Raw genomic sequence first — 12,981 nt, 5'->3', positions numbered from 1 at the left:
CCTGTCTCCTGATATTTTCCAACTCAGCGAAAAGCCATTGTGCGACTGGAAAAAAAAGTTAAGTTAAAAGCTTAGCGTGGTATGCGAAAAACAACTGTGCGACTGTTGCGTAATAGCGCCTACTGTGTGGCAGTGTTTCCTATTTGAATTAATACTCTTTCCAAGTCAAATACGTGATCACTTTCACTCCTCTTCACAGCTCACCCCACTGGACAGCAGCCTTGATCTGGGTTTCGATTGGAGGCGATTGTGTTGTGTGTAGACATTATTGGCCCGTGTGTTTTTACAGTGTAGCATGTTGGGATTACTAGCAAACAGGCGGTTTATAGTGTCCTGTTGGCACTCTCTCATTGTCCTACAATCTGAACTGGATTTTCTACACAAAGTTAATCTTTTTAAAGCACAGTTTGTAACTATTGGCTAGTGTTAAAGTTAATCTTTAAAACACCAATAAAGGAGTACCCAACTGTTTATTTGTGGCTTCCCCTAAAGTTTACAGGAAAATGGTTGGCAACACATCTTGCTTAAGTGTGCCTTTCTATCTAACGATCCTTTTGAAGAAAAGAACGCCGGGTTGGAACGCTCCAAAAGGGAGACCAAAAAAAAAAAAAGAAAGAAAGGAAGAAAAAATCCAGCACAAGTGACAGGTGCTGATAGAAATCAAGCCCGATTCGAAACACTTGCCTCTGGACATCACGAAAATGCTCTGTGCGTAATGTCGTCTTTCCTCAGATATGATTGAGCTCACTCAGCCCGGGCCCAGGGATTGTCCACAAGATCTGTGCACCTGTTTCAATTCAGAAGTGCTTGTTTATCATCTGACCGGGTAATATGACACCTCATGTTCAATGGCACACACACGTTCTTGCACTAATCTTCTGCTTCCCACTACCGCTGGCCGCTAAACCATTAGAATGAGTTTCACAGGCACTGGGACTGGAAAGCGGCTCTGTGTGGAGAAATTTTACAAGGGAGCCATTGCTGTAGGAGAATGGAAAATAAGGGAAGATGAAAGTGCGCTCACTACAGTGACAAGCCTTAATACTTATGAATTGGGTTTCCTAATCTGTTTCTATAAAGCTTATTTCTGTAAAAAGAATGCTTAAGAGTGATCTGTTTAGGGAAACCGAGATATTTATTAACCCAGCAGTCTGAGTGGCAATGCAGTTTTATCTCTGGATATATTTGGCTGTATGTGTTAGCGAATTAATTGATTGATTGGTTTATTTTTCACAATAATGTTAAAAATAATGCAAATTCCATTACCCAAACCAGTGCCCAGTGTGGGTTCGATGTTGTGCCATCACTGTGGCACGCTGCTCAGCCAATTGAAACAACCTGCTCTGAAGCTTTAGGCTGCATAGGCAAAATAATCACTCTAACTTGCTCACACCAAAAGCCTGGCCTCTGGTGGCAGGGTCTGGAAGTGCTCCAGTCATTTGAAAGGAAAGTGACATCAGAGTTACAGTCCCCATTCTATTCCACTCATTTAAAACGACAGCAGCACCTTATAAATGGCGGGTTCCCAGGTGAGTCACTCAGTGGCAATTAACCTATTCCTTCTGAGTTCCATATATAGGTATTTCTTGCACAACTACAATCCGCAATTTCATACAACCACTACTCTATGTGTCAAGAACAACTTTGGGAATATAGTTCACTGCTGTAAGTAACAGTGATTAAGAGGAATACTGATAAATGTTGGTAGAGGCTCCATTTGGCATCTTTTGGTGGTGCGTATGGTTCAAGGTTCATGGTAGTATGCTTGCATGATCCATGTCTCCAAAATCATGTTTTCTTTTCTACCAAGGCATACTTATATTCTCCATTCTCCCCCTTTCTGGGGGAAGTTATTTTGTTTATTTCTGTTTTGAACCACTTTAAACAGTGGCCGAGGCACCTCAGATTAGTCTAAACCTCATAGATCTGTAATGATGTACAGTGGGGGAAAAAAGTATTTGATCCCCTGCTGATTTTGTACGTTTGCCCACTGACAAAGAAATGATCAGTCTATAATTTTAATGGTAGGTGTATTTTAACAGTGAGAGACAGAATAACAGCAAAAAAATCCAGAAAAACGCATTTCAAAAAAGTTATCAATTGATTTGCATGTTAATGAGGGAAATAAGTATTTGACCCCTTCGACTTAGTACTTGGTGGCAAAACCCTTGTTGGCAATCACAGAGGTCAGACGTTTCTTGTAGTTGGCCACCAGGTTTGCACACATCTCAGGAGGGATTTTGTCCCACTCCTCTTTGCAGATCCTCTCCAAGTCATTAAGGTTTCGAGGCTGACGTTTGGCAACTCGAGCCTTCAGCTCCCTCCACAGATTTTCTATGGGATTAAGGTCTGGAGACTGGCTAGGCCACTCCAGGACCTTAATGTGCTTCTTCTTGAGCCACTCCTTTGTTGCCTTGGCTGTGTGTTTTGGGTCATTGTCATGCTGGAATACCCATCCACAACCCATTTTCAATGCCCTGGCTGAGGGAAGGAGGTTCTCACCCAAGATTTGACGGTACATGGCCCCGTCCATCGTCCCTTTGATGCAGTGCAGTTGTCCTGTCCCCTTAGCAGAAAAACACCCCCAAAGCATAATGTTTCCACCTCCATGTTTGACGGTGGGGATGGTGTTCTTGGGGTCATTCCTCCTCCTCCAAACACGGTGAGTTGAGTTGATGCCAAAGAGCTCAATTTTGGTCTGATCTGACCACAACACTTTCACCCAGTTCTCCTCTGAATCATTCAGATGTTCATTGGCAAACTTCAGACGGGCCTGTACATGCGCTTTCTTGAGCAGGGGGACCTTGCGGGCGCTTCAGGATTTCAGTCCTTCACGGCGTAGTGTGTTACCAATTGTTTTCTTGGTGACTATGGTCCCAGCTGCCTTGAGATCATTAACAAGATCCTCCCGTGTAGTTCTGGGCTGATTCCTCACCGTTCTCATGATCATTGGAACTCCACGAGGTGAGATCTTGCATGGAGCCCCAGACCGAGGGAGACTGACAGTTATTTTGTGTTTCTTCCATTTGCGAATAACTGCACCAACTGTTGTCACCTTCTCACCAAGCTGCTTGGCGATGGTCTTGTAGCCCATTCCAGCCTTGTGTAGGTCTACAATCTTGTCCCTGACATCCTTGGACAGCTCTTTGGTCTTGGCCATGGTGGAGAGTTTGGAATCTGATTGATCGATTGCTTCTGTGGACAGTTGTCTTTTATACAGGTAACGAGCTGAGATTAGGAGCACTCCCTTTAAGAGAGTGCTCCTAATCTCAGCTCGTTACCTGTATAAAAGACACCTGGGAGCCAGAAATCTTGCTGATTGATAGGGGATCAAATACTTATTTCCCTCATTAACATGCAAATCAATGTATAACTTTTTTGAAATGCGTTTTTCTGAATTTTTTTGTTGTTATTCTGTCTCTCACTGTTAAAATACACCTACCAAATTATAGACTGATCATTTCTTTGACAGTGGACAAACGTACAAAATCAGCAGGGGATCAAATACGTTTTCCCCCACTGTATGGTTGCTGGCAGCTTAAGCTTATATTTCAATGTGTTTATTGGCTATTAGTATTGTATTAAAAGAAGTACTGTGGATTAACATAATTAATATACCAGTATAATGTTAGTAGCTATTCAGCACTGAAGGCCTGAAATAAAGGAACACAACAACTCAAGCCCAATCCACATATTTGTTTCACTTATTAAACGCAATAGTGTCCCAGAGTGCCGGCAGTCATATGGCCAGGGCAGAAGCTCAGAGCTTGGGGCCTGCCCTCACTGCGAGACTGGGGAGAGAGGAAATCCTTGGGTCTCGAGCTTGGAGACAGTGTGTTGTCGTTGACTCCTCGACACAGACAATGAGTGACCCAGGACTGCCTTTGACTGGATGCCTTCCTCTCCTGCTGCTGCCAAACACCGATGGCTGTTGCTTCAATAATTTGTGTTGCTGTAATACATTGTTTGGTTTCAATATGTGTTTCAGATCCATTTATTTCCACACGGTTGTTCTGAGCTGGGGTGTGATTGGGAGAACTGTAGAAAAATGTCCATTTTGTTTTGTTTTGTTTACTTCAAATTGATGTGCAATTCAAGAAAAGCAGTCTTCACAATATATGATGGCTCTGTGGCTTGTTTATTTTGCTTCCTTCAATAAAACACCATTTTGGATGGCATCTCTGCCTCCTCCCATTTCCCATCGTTAAGGAATATCAATCATATCTATTTTAATAGCTTTGGACATATATACTTGTTTGACACAATGCTGGCACATTCTGAATGGTGTACGTGTGTCATCTTGCCTGGAGGTTATTAAAGCATTCAATTAAAGGCAAACACCTCTCAAGAAATGTGGCATTGTGCATGCATTAATGACTTAATCTTTGTGTGTTTTTGAAATTCAGTGGTTTTATGTTGTGTAACATTCAACATGTGTTGTATTGAGTGGGTATTAACTTAGAGAATGAAAGCATCAATATTTAAGAGGACAAATGGGTAAAGAAACATATCACCAGCTATGGTGTATTCTGTAGTAAAAGCATACAATTAGGTTTCATTTTTAGTGCTGGAAAATTCCAAGTCCGTTTTTACAGCATTTTTTTTTTTTTTTTTTACTTCTCGTGTTGCACAGCTTTCTTTCAAATCCTTTGATTCATCTTTGAGCCCCCCTGCTTCCACACTTCCAAATGCAAGGCCTTTTCTCTCTCTCTTTCTCTCTCTCTCTCTCGTCACCCATTCGGACAGCTGCATATAAGTACGTTAATCAAAGGAGTTTTCAGCTGTCCAAAATTATACAGGGCCAGGAAGTGCTCTCTCCGCTGAAAATTGGGGGTTTGAAGATATATTGAAAATCAAACATGGGGACATCGCATTAAACAAAGGCTAATAAAAAAGATTACCGCGTTACGCAACACCTCTCAGCGCGTACTGCAGTCTCTAAAACACAGGGCCAAAGTTGAGCCCGGTTTACCACCCAATCATTATTTTAAGCCGTTGAAATGAAACATGCAATAACCACTTATTGTATTAGTACAGCACAAGTATGATGAAACCCAAGCCTGATTCTCACAAGCATCGTGGTCTTTCACTTGTATGCAGTGGGCCATATGAGTCTCATAATATGTAAAGTATGACAATTGATTAATTACAGCTCAGAAGAACTAGAAAAACAGAAACTTGCTTCTGTATTCATTGATAGAATGCCACAGTTGTCAAATATTATTTCATTGCACTTTAGCAGACAATACCCTATACATGGGTCTTTACATATTAACCCACATAGTGAATTTAATTAGAAACAGGTGTCAGTCATTGGAAGCCACCTGTATTTGTATTTGGTAAAGCTCTTAACACCCCACCTGTTCACCACACTCCAACTGGCCTTGCAAACAGCCAAATCCACCATAAAAGAGAGACAAAATCCCACACGCTTTAACACGCTGTGTAGAAATCTTTCTCTCAGCCTTCTGCACGCCTCTGTGGATGTGGTTATTGCCAGATTTAGGTAAGAACTTCCTACTCACTTCTTCAGTCAGACGAGGGCTTTTTCTCAGTCTGACAGGCTGTGATTAATCCTCTAGCCAAGTCCAGTGGTTTTGCCATACAAATAACCAGATTCCAGAAGTGTTTACTCAGTATTGCTCAAGGAAATGATCTGTCTTCGTAGCTGAATATAATGTTTAGTGTTAGTTAAGAAGTTACCAAAGACTCTTAAGTCTCTCAGATGACCTAAGATTGTACTTTTTCCTATTCATTTTTGATAGAGAATTCTATATCTCCGTTATCCTTCCATCCATCCATATCCAAATCTTATCAACTGGAGCCTGAACCCATGGACAGAAGTAAGGTACTGTACACCCTGGATGAGATGCCAGTCCATGTATTATCGCATGTCTAAAAACGATCTTTTTTAAAAGGAGTGATCAGTCTAAACCTTATTTTCTTTTGCACTTTCAGAATCATCTCAATTCATGAAATGGAAGTGTTTTTCATAAAGATTGTCCACTTGTCTGTCATTTTACCTCCATTAAAACATGAGATGGTTTTGAAAATGTCCTTTTTTTTTCTAAACCTGTCAAAGGATACGCATTCTACAGTAATGTTAAGTGACAGTTTTAGGAGATAATTACTATAGCAAACACTAGGGTTGTGACAAACCCTTTTTTGGTCATTGTCAATGTTCTGCTTGTAGCTCATATGAAAGGCACGAATTGAATGCTATTTGGGACCATTTTTTTTTATTTGGTTGTATCGCAGCCTGAGATTTTTTGATGAATCCTGGTGAGTCAACTAACAACTGGCTAAATAGTTCATTTAGTGTCCAAAGAACTGAGTTTTGTTTTCCCAGCCAGATGATCCTGCCCTAATTATTTAGACATTAGACACAAAATGAGTTCTACACTTGTCATGGTTACATACATGCCACCCAATAAACCAGATCCAATGCCTGTGTAAAATTAATATTATTTATTTTGGAAAAATATTTTTTTTTTAAATGATTTCCTTCATTAACAAAAACCGTAATAAAACAATTCAAATAACATTCTGAACAATACTTCTTAAATACATTTATGTAGAAAAAACAAAAACGAAATAATAGTCACGTTGACCCGAAGTGCCTTTGTACATATTTGCAGAAAAAAAAAATTTAAATTATCAAAAATGAACTCCACAAAATACATAAATTCACAAACAAACACGCAAACAATAAAATTAAATTAAAAAAATACAATTTAAAAAAGCAACATCTTGACAGTATTTAGGGGGGAAAAAAAGACTTTTTGAAGGCAGTGTTTTCATCTCCAAACCAAAAACACAGGTTGGCTCAGAGGACTTTGAAAATGTACACTGCGGTCAGTGCAGACTTTTTACACAGTGATCAAGTCAGTTTGTGTTAAATACAACTTAAAAAAGCAACTGTCCATAGTGCAACGAGGTAAATGTCCTCAGCGGCAGTGCAACAGACATCATTCAGCATGTTCCTGGGAAACAATCTTGAGAAAGCAGACCACTATGGCCCAACATCCACTGTTTTCTGCAGTCACTGTGCTTACTTCAGGAGAGAACCAGCTCATTCTGAATATCAGTTTTAACATTTAAGTCCCACAGCAGCAGTCACTTGAAGGAAACCTTCCCTCTGGTTTGAGCAGCATTCGACGGAGTAAAACCTCCTTAGAGCAAGAAGAGCAACAGCTTCATTGTGGCACGCTACACCTGCGCAGGGGGAGGAGAGAAAGAGATGCACTTAGCTGACAAGGCTTTTCCGAGGGTACATTGAGCAAAGGGAGGCAGGAGATTTGGTTGGAGTAGAAGAAAAAGGACAGCAGGAGCTTGACTCACCTCAGTTGCGATTATACATTCATCTTTCTCTTCTGATATGACATACACCGACTGATACTTTGTGTCTTTCGACAGGGAGTATACAGACTCGGGACGTTTTCTTTCTGACGAGTCACTGTTGAGACAAAAAATAAGAGGACGTTAGCTTCACAGACTTAACACCTTCCGTGGAGATTGGACGTCCGCATTGAACCAGTTCTGCTTGTGCTACGTACGGCCGCCAAGGGATATTTACCTCTTTAAGTGTACTTTGTTTTTCTCCTCTAATTCACAGTCTAGACCTTCGCACTTGGCCTCACTCCTGTCCTGCTCCTCCTTCCCTAACTCCTCGTGCTTCAACTCGTGCACCAGATTGTAATCCACTGATGGGTAGCGCACTTTGAAGCCGTTCTTCTCGCTGCTGTTCTCGCAGTGGAAGTCGACCTTCTTGTTGGTGTTCTTGATCTGGGTGGCCCCGATGACACTGACCGAGATGTCCTTCTCCCGCTGGCAGTTGGTCAGATTGTTCATGGTCTCGCTCTCGCTGTGATTCGTGTCTGGCTGCTGGCCCCTCTTTTGAACTTTGACCCGGATGCAGACCACCAGCACAGCACAGCCCAGCAACAGCATGAGGACCAGGATAATCCCAGAATACACGGCGGTCCAGGGAAAGTCGGCCTCCTCGCTGTCGGTGTACCTGTTGTTGTTGGCATCCTCAATAACCGGCTGTCCCTTAGGTTGCTCCGGCAACAAGAACTGGCAGTTGAGGCCGCCGTATCCCTGCGCACAGGCGCACACGTAGCGTTTGCTCCTCTCGTGGCAGGTGGCGCCGTTGTGGCAGGGGTTGTGCTCGCACTTGCTGACGGGGGCGCTGCAGTTCTTGCCGATGTACCCCGGAGGGCAGGTGCAGGTGTAGTCGTTCACGCCGTCCTGGCACGTGCCCCCGTTCATGCAGGGGAAGTTGGCGCACTCGTCGATGTTGTCGTCGCAGTGCTTTCCGGTGAACCCTTCCGGGCACTGGCACAGGTAGGAGTTCCCCAGGTCTTGACACTGAGCACCTAAGAAGGAATAAGGAAAAACCATGAACAACACTGACCATTTCCAACCAATCAGGAACAGTCATTTCCGTCAACAAAAATTCTACGGCAGCTCCAAAAGGTATTTTTACAAGCTGGTGCCACTGAATGTGTTAATGTACATAAATTAACAAAAATAATTGTATCAATTCACATCCATCAACAATAAATCCTTCTTATATATAATCTTATGATAACTTGGAATTCTTGAGGTGAAAATGCAGGATTCCTTTTCTCTTACCATTCGCACATGGATTGGAACTGCAGTGATCGATTTTCTTCTCGCAGTTGAAGCCCGCATAGCCGCCTGGACACTGGCAGTAGTACCCGCCGTCAGGGTTGTCGGCACACCTCCCGCCATTGAAGCAGGGCCCGTCAGCGCAGGTCATCGCACTAAGCTCGCAGTTATTCCCGTAGAAGCCTGGAGGGCAGGTGCAGCTATAGGTGTTCTCCATATCCTGTAAGAACAGAGAACGGACATCTTAATAAGAGAAAGCCCAGTTTGCCAATTAAAATGGAAAGAAAAGACAGTTTCAAACGAAGAAACAGGATTAAGGATGAAGAGAATCAAAGAAGTATTGGTTTTGTTCTGTAATTATTAAGATGATCATTATATTGTTGATATATAATACAGATGTGGGACTATCTATTGATGCTTAATAGATATCAGATCATTCTACTCCTCCAAAGTGCAGAGGTGTCAATGCAACTGGTAAAAGAGGCAAGGATGCCCAGAGAACAATACTTACAGTGCAGCTCCCTCCATTCCTGCATGGGCTGTCTTCGCATTCGTTGACCTCAATCTCACAGCTGGCCCCACTGAAGCCTGGCTTGCAGGAGCAGGTGTAGCTTCCCTGGCCAGTGTTGGTACAAGTGGCTCCATTCACGCAGGGCTTGTGGTGTGTGCAGTAGTTAAGATCTGAAAGAGAACACGGCATATGTGGATTAGACCACCTACTAGATACCTAGACATTTCCTGACATCCCGACGTCTTGCAGCCTTATCACCCGTGTGTAATCTGAGCTGCATCAGACTGTGCTTCTCCCAGAAAGGTGGGGCGAACTCCAAATGCACCGGAAACTGGACTTTGATCTCAGAACTAAATGGCTCTAAAACTGACAGTGCATGTCGAAGTAAAGTGTCAAGCTTATGTTCTGGGATGAGACCAGAAAGATTATGTTTTTTGGCCTTTAACTTGGCAGTAACTGACGCTCCCGTTTTCCATTTTCACTTTATTGTTGAAAGAGTAAGTGTGAAAGTCTATAACATGCTTTCCTGGGGGACTTTTCAGGGGGAGGGGGGGGACTGAACAAAAGCTCACCTTGGTTACAGAAAAGGCCACCCCAGCCTTCCTGGCAATTGCACTGCCACGGCTGCTGGCAGGTCCCGTGGAGGCAGCCTGGGTAGCGAATGCAGTCGTCGCAGTAGCGCCCACGGAATCCCACTCGGCACCTGGCGGGAACAAATCACACGTTACAAACCTGCTCTGGGGCGACGCGCTCTTAACAAAACAAGACATGCCCTATCCTGGCAATCCTGCTGTACTGCATTCCTATAGCACTGCCTGATTAAAATGAGAGTGCGTGTGCGTCGGAAAGCCCGACACAGACACGGGCCTTTATCGTTTTATGAAAAATTGTCCTCATTTAAACTCTGAACCACATCCACTACTATTCCCACAACCCCGTCCCTCCAGCCTTGCGAAGAGATCCCCGCCTGCTTGCAGACACTTACTTGCACTCGCCGGGCTTGTCGCAAAATCCATGCTGCTCGTCACACCCAGGGAGACAGATTGCTGCAATCAAAAAGCACACAACATTAGCCACCCTGCACACATAAATCACTTGAACATATGTCCCCTCTTGTTTATATTTGCTTTGAGCTGGCTTTATCAGTAAACCCTGGCTGATTTATTTCAAAGCACTGGTGGCCCATTTCCCCGTTACCTAGAAAATGGGTGTCCCTTATCACTAGGGAAGAACTTTACTGCTTAACACAGTTGCACACAGACAAAAGGGACACACACAAAAGCCCCCCTTTTTTTTTCCTCCTCGCTGTGGGTCAGAAGTCCCTTTTTTCATTCTGTGCACACAGCTCCTCCCCTTTAGTATCCCTGAGTCGGTGCAGATAAGGGTAGACAGCTGGTGAGCACGGTGCCAGTGTCGGACAGCTGCTCTATTGTCTACTCTCACTCAGCAGCTGCCCGCTTCCAACAATACCCCGGCCGGCGCAGCCAATCAGCGCCCAGCGGCCTCGCAAACAGCCAATCAGAGGGCGCATCTAATCTGCGCCACGCGTGTGATTATTCCGCAAACTTTTACTCATTGAAATGCGCGATCGTGAAAGGAAAAGTGGCCACGTAACGGCCCCCATGCGGATGTGAGTGATTTTTTTTTTTTTTTAAACAAATATCATAATTCTCAATGCTGTTGACATGAATACAGTTAATGATGGCAGTTACTCACGATCGGAGCAGTACTGTCCCTTCCAGCCCGAGTTGCACACTTTCTCGCCCCGCTCTCCGCAGGTGAAGTGGCCGAAGGCGTCGTCCCTGGGCCGGCAGAAGACGGAGCAGCCGTCGCCGTAGTAGTGTTCATCACACACGAAGCGGTAGGAGTATTTCAGTTCCGTCCTGCCCCCGGTATGCAAGTCCTGGGACCATTCCTCCCCCACGGTGAGGTGCCTCTGAGTGGCCAGACGACTGATCAGACGGTCGGGGTTATCTGCAGGAAAGAAACCAATGCATCCATCAATTAACCAATTAATGAATCCCCAACATAAACGCATTAGCTACTGTGATCAGATCTGGGGAAGGTGCATACAAATGCGTCCCCTTACCTGTTGCTAGATCGTCTGGGGAATCGGTATGCAGAGCTTCAATAATCAGGGAGAATGTCCCCTGTTGGGAAGAAAGGACAAGGAAAATGAGTTTGCAAAGTATGTGCTTCGGTAAATACATACACAAAATGAAATGCATGCATAAATAAAGGCAAGAGAAAGAAAGGGGGAGGGGGAAAAAACAAACCAAAACACCATCCTTTTCACGGTTCTCTCCTATTGTGCGAGCCTCAGAAGTGAGCCAAAGCAGCTCAGCTACAGCGCTTTACCATCTGAAGGCAGAGTATTGATTAATGGAGGTCTGTTGTCATCCGTCTTCACGCTTCATTTCTCGAGTTTCACACTTTCAAATGAAACGTTTGGGAATTTCACGCAATTACAGCCCCCCCCCCCCCCCAACTCCGGGGATGTGAAGTTTCCCACACCAATAACAACATTTGTGGACATGTGCACCAACTTTTATGCATGCCCAGATTCCGTGATATTATGCGTGCAAGTGCTTCAAAAGGTACTTACAGGCCAGGTGAAACCGAAAGCGAATTTGATGGGATTGGTGAAGGTGTTGTCTGAAGTCGTCTCCGGGACCTGGAACGAGTTGGAGCCGAGCACCGGCGTCACCGCCCCGCCGTAGGTGCACGGAGCCTCGGGGGACACGTTGGTCTGGTAGTGCTTCAGACAGATGCGGAAAAAGGTTTTACATTCACACTGCATGAACCCCGAGCTGGATCCTCCCTTGCAGCAGTTCGTGTTCCCCATCACCCCTTTCTTGTTCAGAAACTCCTGCAGCTTCAGCTCAAACACCCCAGAGCCAAAACCCTGTGGGGAAAGGGTACACTGGTCAGACTGGTTGCCCTCAAAACAGCCACGATTCTGTCAAACCTGCCGTCCTCCAGAAACCGGGTGGATGCAGACCGTGCGCATTTTTTGAGAGATGTGTGCGTGTGCATTCATGTGAGGTGCATGCATATTATTGACTTGTGCATCGTGTGAATAACAGTAAAAAAAATATATATATACAAAATCTTACCTGGCATATCAAGACACACAGGAGGGAAGCCAATAAAAGCGACCGGCGTCCCATTTTGGTTTTTCTCTTCTAGCAATAAATAAGTGAAAGTCTTAGAGTCTGGGCAACTTCTGTGTGTCCCAGCTCAACTAATAATGGAAATTGCTGCTTTGCCTTTCTCTCAGTTACGCCCTTTCTGCACTAACTGGCAGGTCTGGTTATAAAGAAAAAGGGATGTCTCCTTTAAGAACTTGCTTCTTCTCTCAAAACCTTTTCTGGTTTGAGTTGTTCGCATCAGCCACCGGTGTCTTCTTCTTTGGTGGGAAAACAACACAAACAATCAATCAATCAATCAATAAATGTCATCCCCAACAGACAGAGATACAAAAAAAAAAAAAAAGAAAAAGGAAAAGAAAAGATCCCCAACTGAAAATGGGGTGGAGGGGGGGGGGTGAACTCGAAATTCCTTGGCAAGGCGATAATTCCAATCTGGAAATTAAAGATTGCAGTTCAGCACAGCTTTTGCCTGGTAGGTGCAAAATAAAGCAGGACCCAGTTGTAGAGTCGGTGGGTTGTTGTTTACTGTCCCCTTGGTTTTGATGCACGCCAAGACGGTACTGATCCAGACTAGTTTTCTTCTCTGCTGCCTTCTTCCCAGATCTTTGCTCAACATGCAACTATGTGTGTGTCTGAAGTCGCAGTCCGCCTGCCGCCGGTTATATACAGCCTGCAGCCTGCTAG

The 12,981-nt window shown here is 44.2% G+C and overlaps 1 protein-coding gene across 1 annotated transcript; it reads right to left on the bottom strand.

The window, feature by feature from the left end:
- Positions 1–6,469: 6,469 nt before the first annotated feature.
- On the bottom strand, positions 6,470–12,941 carry dldh (dihydrolipoamide dehydrogenase). Its single transcript, XM_066696907.1, has 11 exons — positions 12,262–12,941; positions 11,751–12,050; positions 11,235–11,295; positions 10,862–11,119; positions 10,131–10,191; positions 9,718–9,848; positions 9,146–9,315; positions 8,638–8,854; positions 7,577–8,378; positions 7,342–7,456; positions 6,470–7,215 (listed from the first exon to the last, which is right to left on the bottom strand). Exons 1-11 carry the CDS (start codon positions 12,313–12,315, stop codon positions 7,210–7,212), a joined length of 2,175 nt encoding a protein of 724 aa, XP_066553004.1. The 5' UTR covers positions 12,316–12,941; the 3' UTR covers positions 6,470–7,209.
- Between the last annotated feature and the right edge of the window lie 40 nt (positions 12,942–12,981).

The sequence above is a fragment of the Amia ocellicauda genome, chromosome 23 (genome assembly GCF_036373705.1).
Source record: "Amia ocellicauda isolate fAmiCal2 chromosome 23, fAmiCal2.hap1, whole genome shotgun sequence".
Taxonomy (NCBI): domain Eukaryota; kingdom Metazoa; phylum Chordata; class Actinopteri; order Amiiformes; family Amiidae; genus Amia; species Amia ocellicauda.
This window is presented reverse-complemented; position numbering and strand designations above follow the sequence as displayed.

What these genes read in the sequence shown, in the direction of transcription:
- dldh (XM_066696907.1), bottom strand. Translation starts at nt 12,315, where the DNA reads ATGGGACGCCGGTCGCTTTTATTGGCTTCCCTCCTGTGTGTCTTGATA. An exon ending in CTTTCGGTTTCACCTGGCCT is followed by an intron (nt 11,296 to 11,750) that starts GTAAGTACCTTT and finishes TCTTCCCAACAG; the next exon opens with GGGACATTCTCCCTGATTAT. An exon ending in CCCAGACGATCTAGCAACAG is followed by an intron (nt 11,120 to 11,234) that starts GTAAGGGGACGC and finishes TCTTTCCTGCAG; the next exon opens with ATAACCCCGACCGTCTGATC.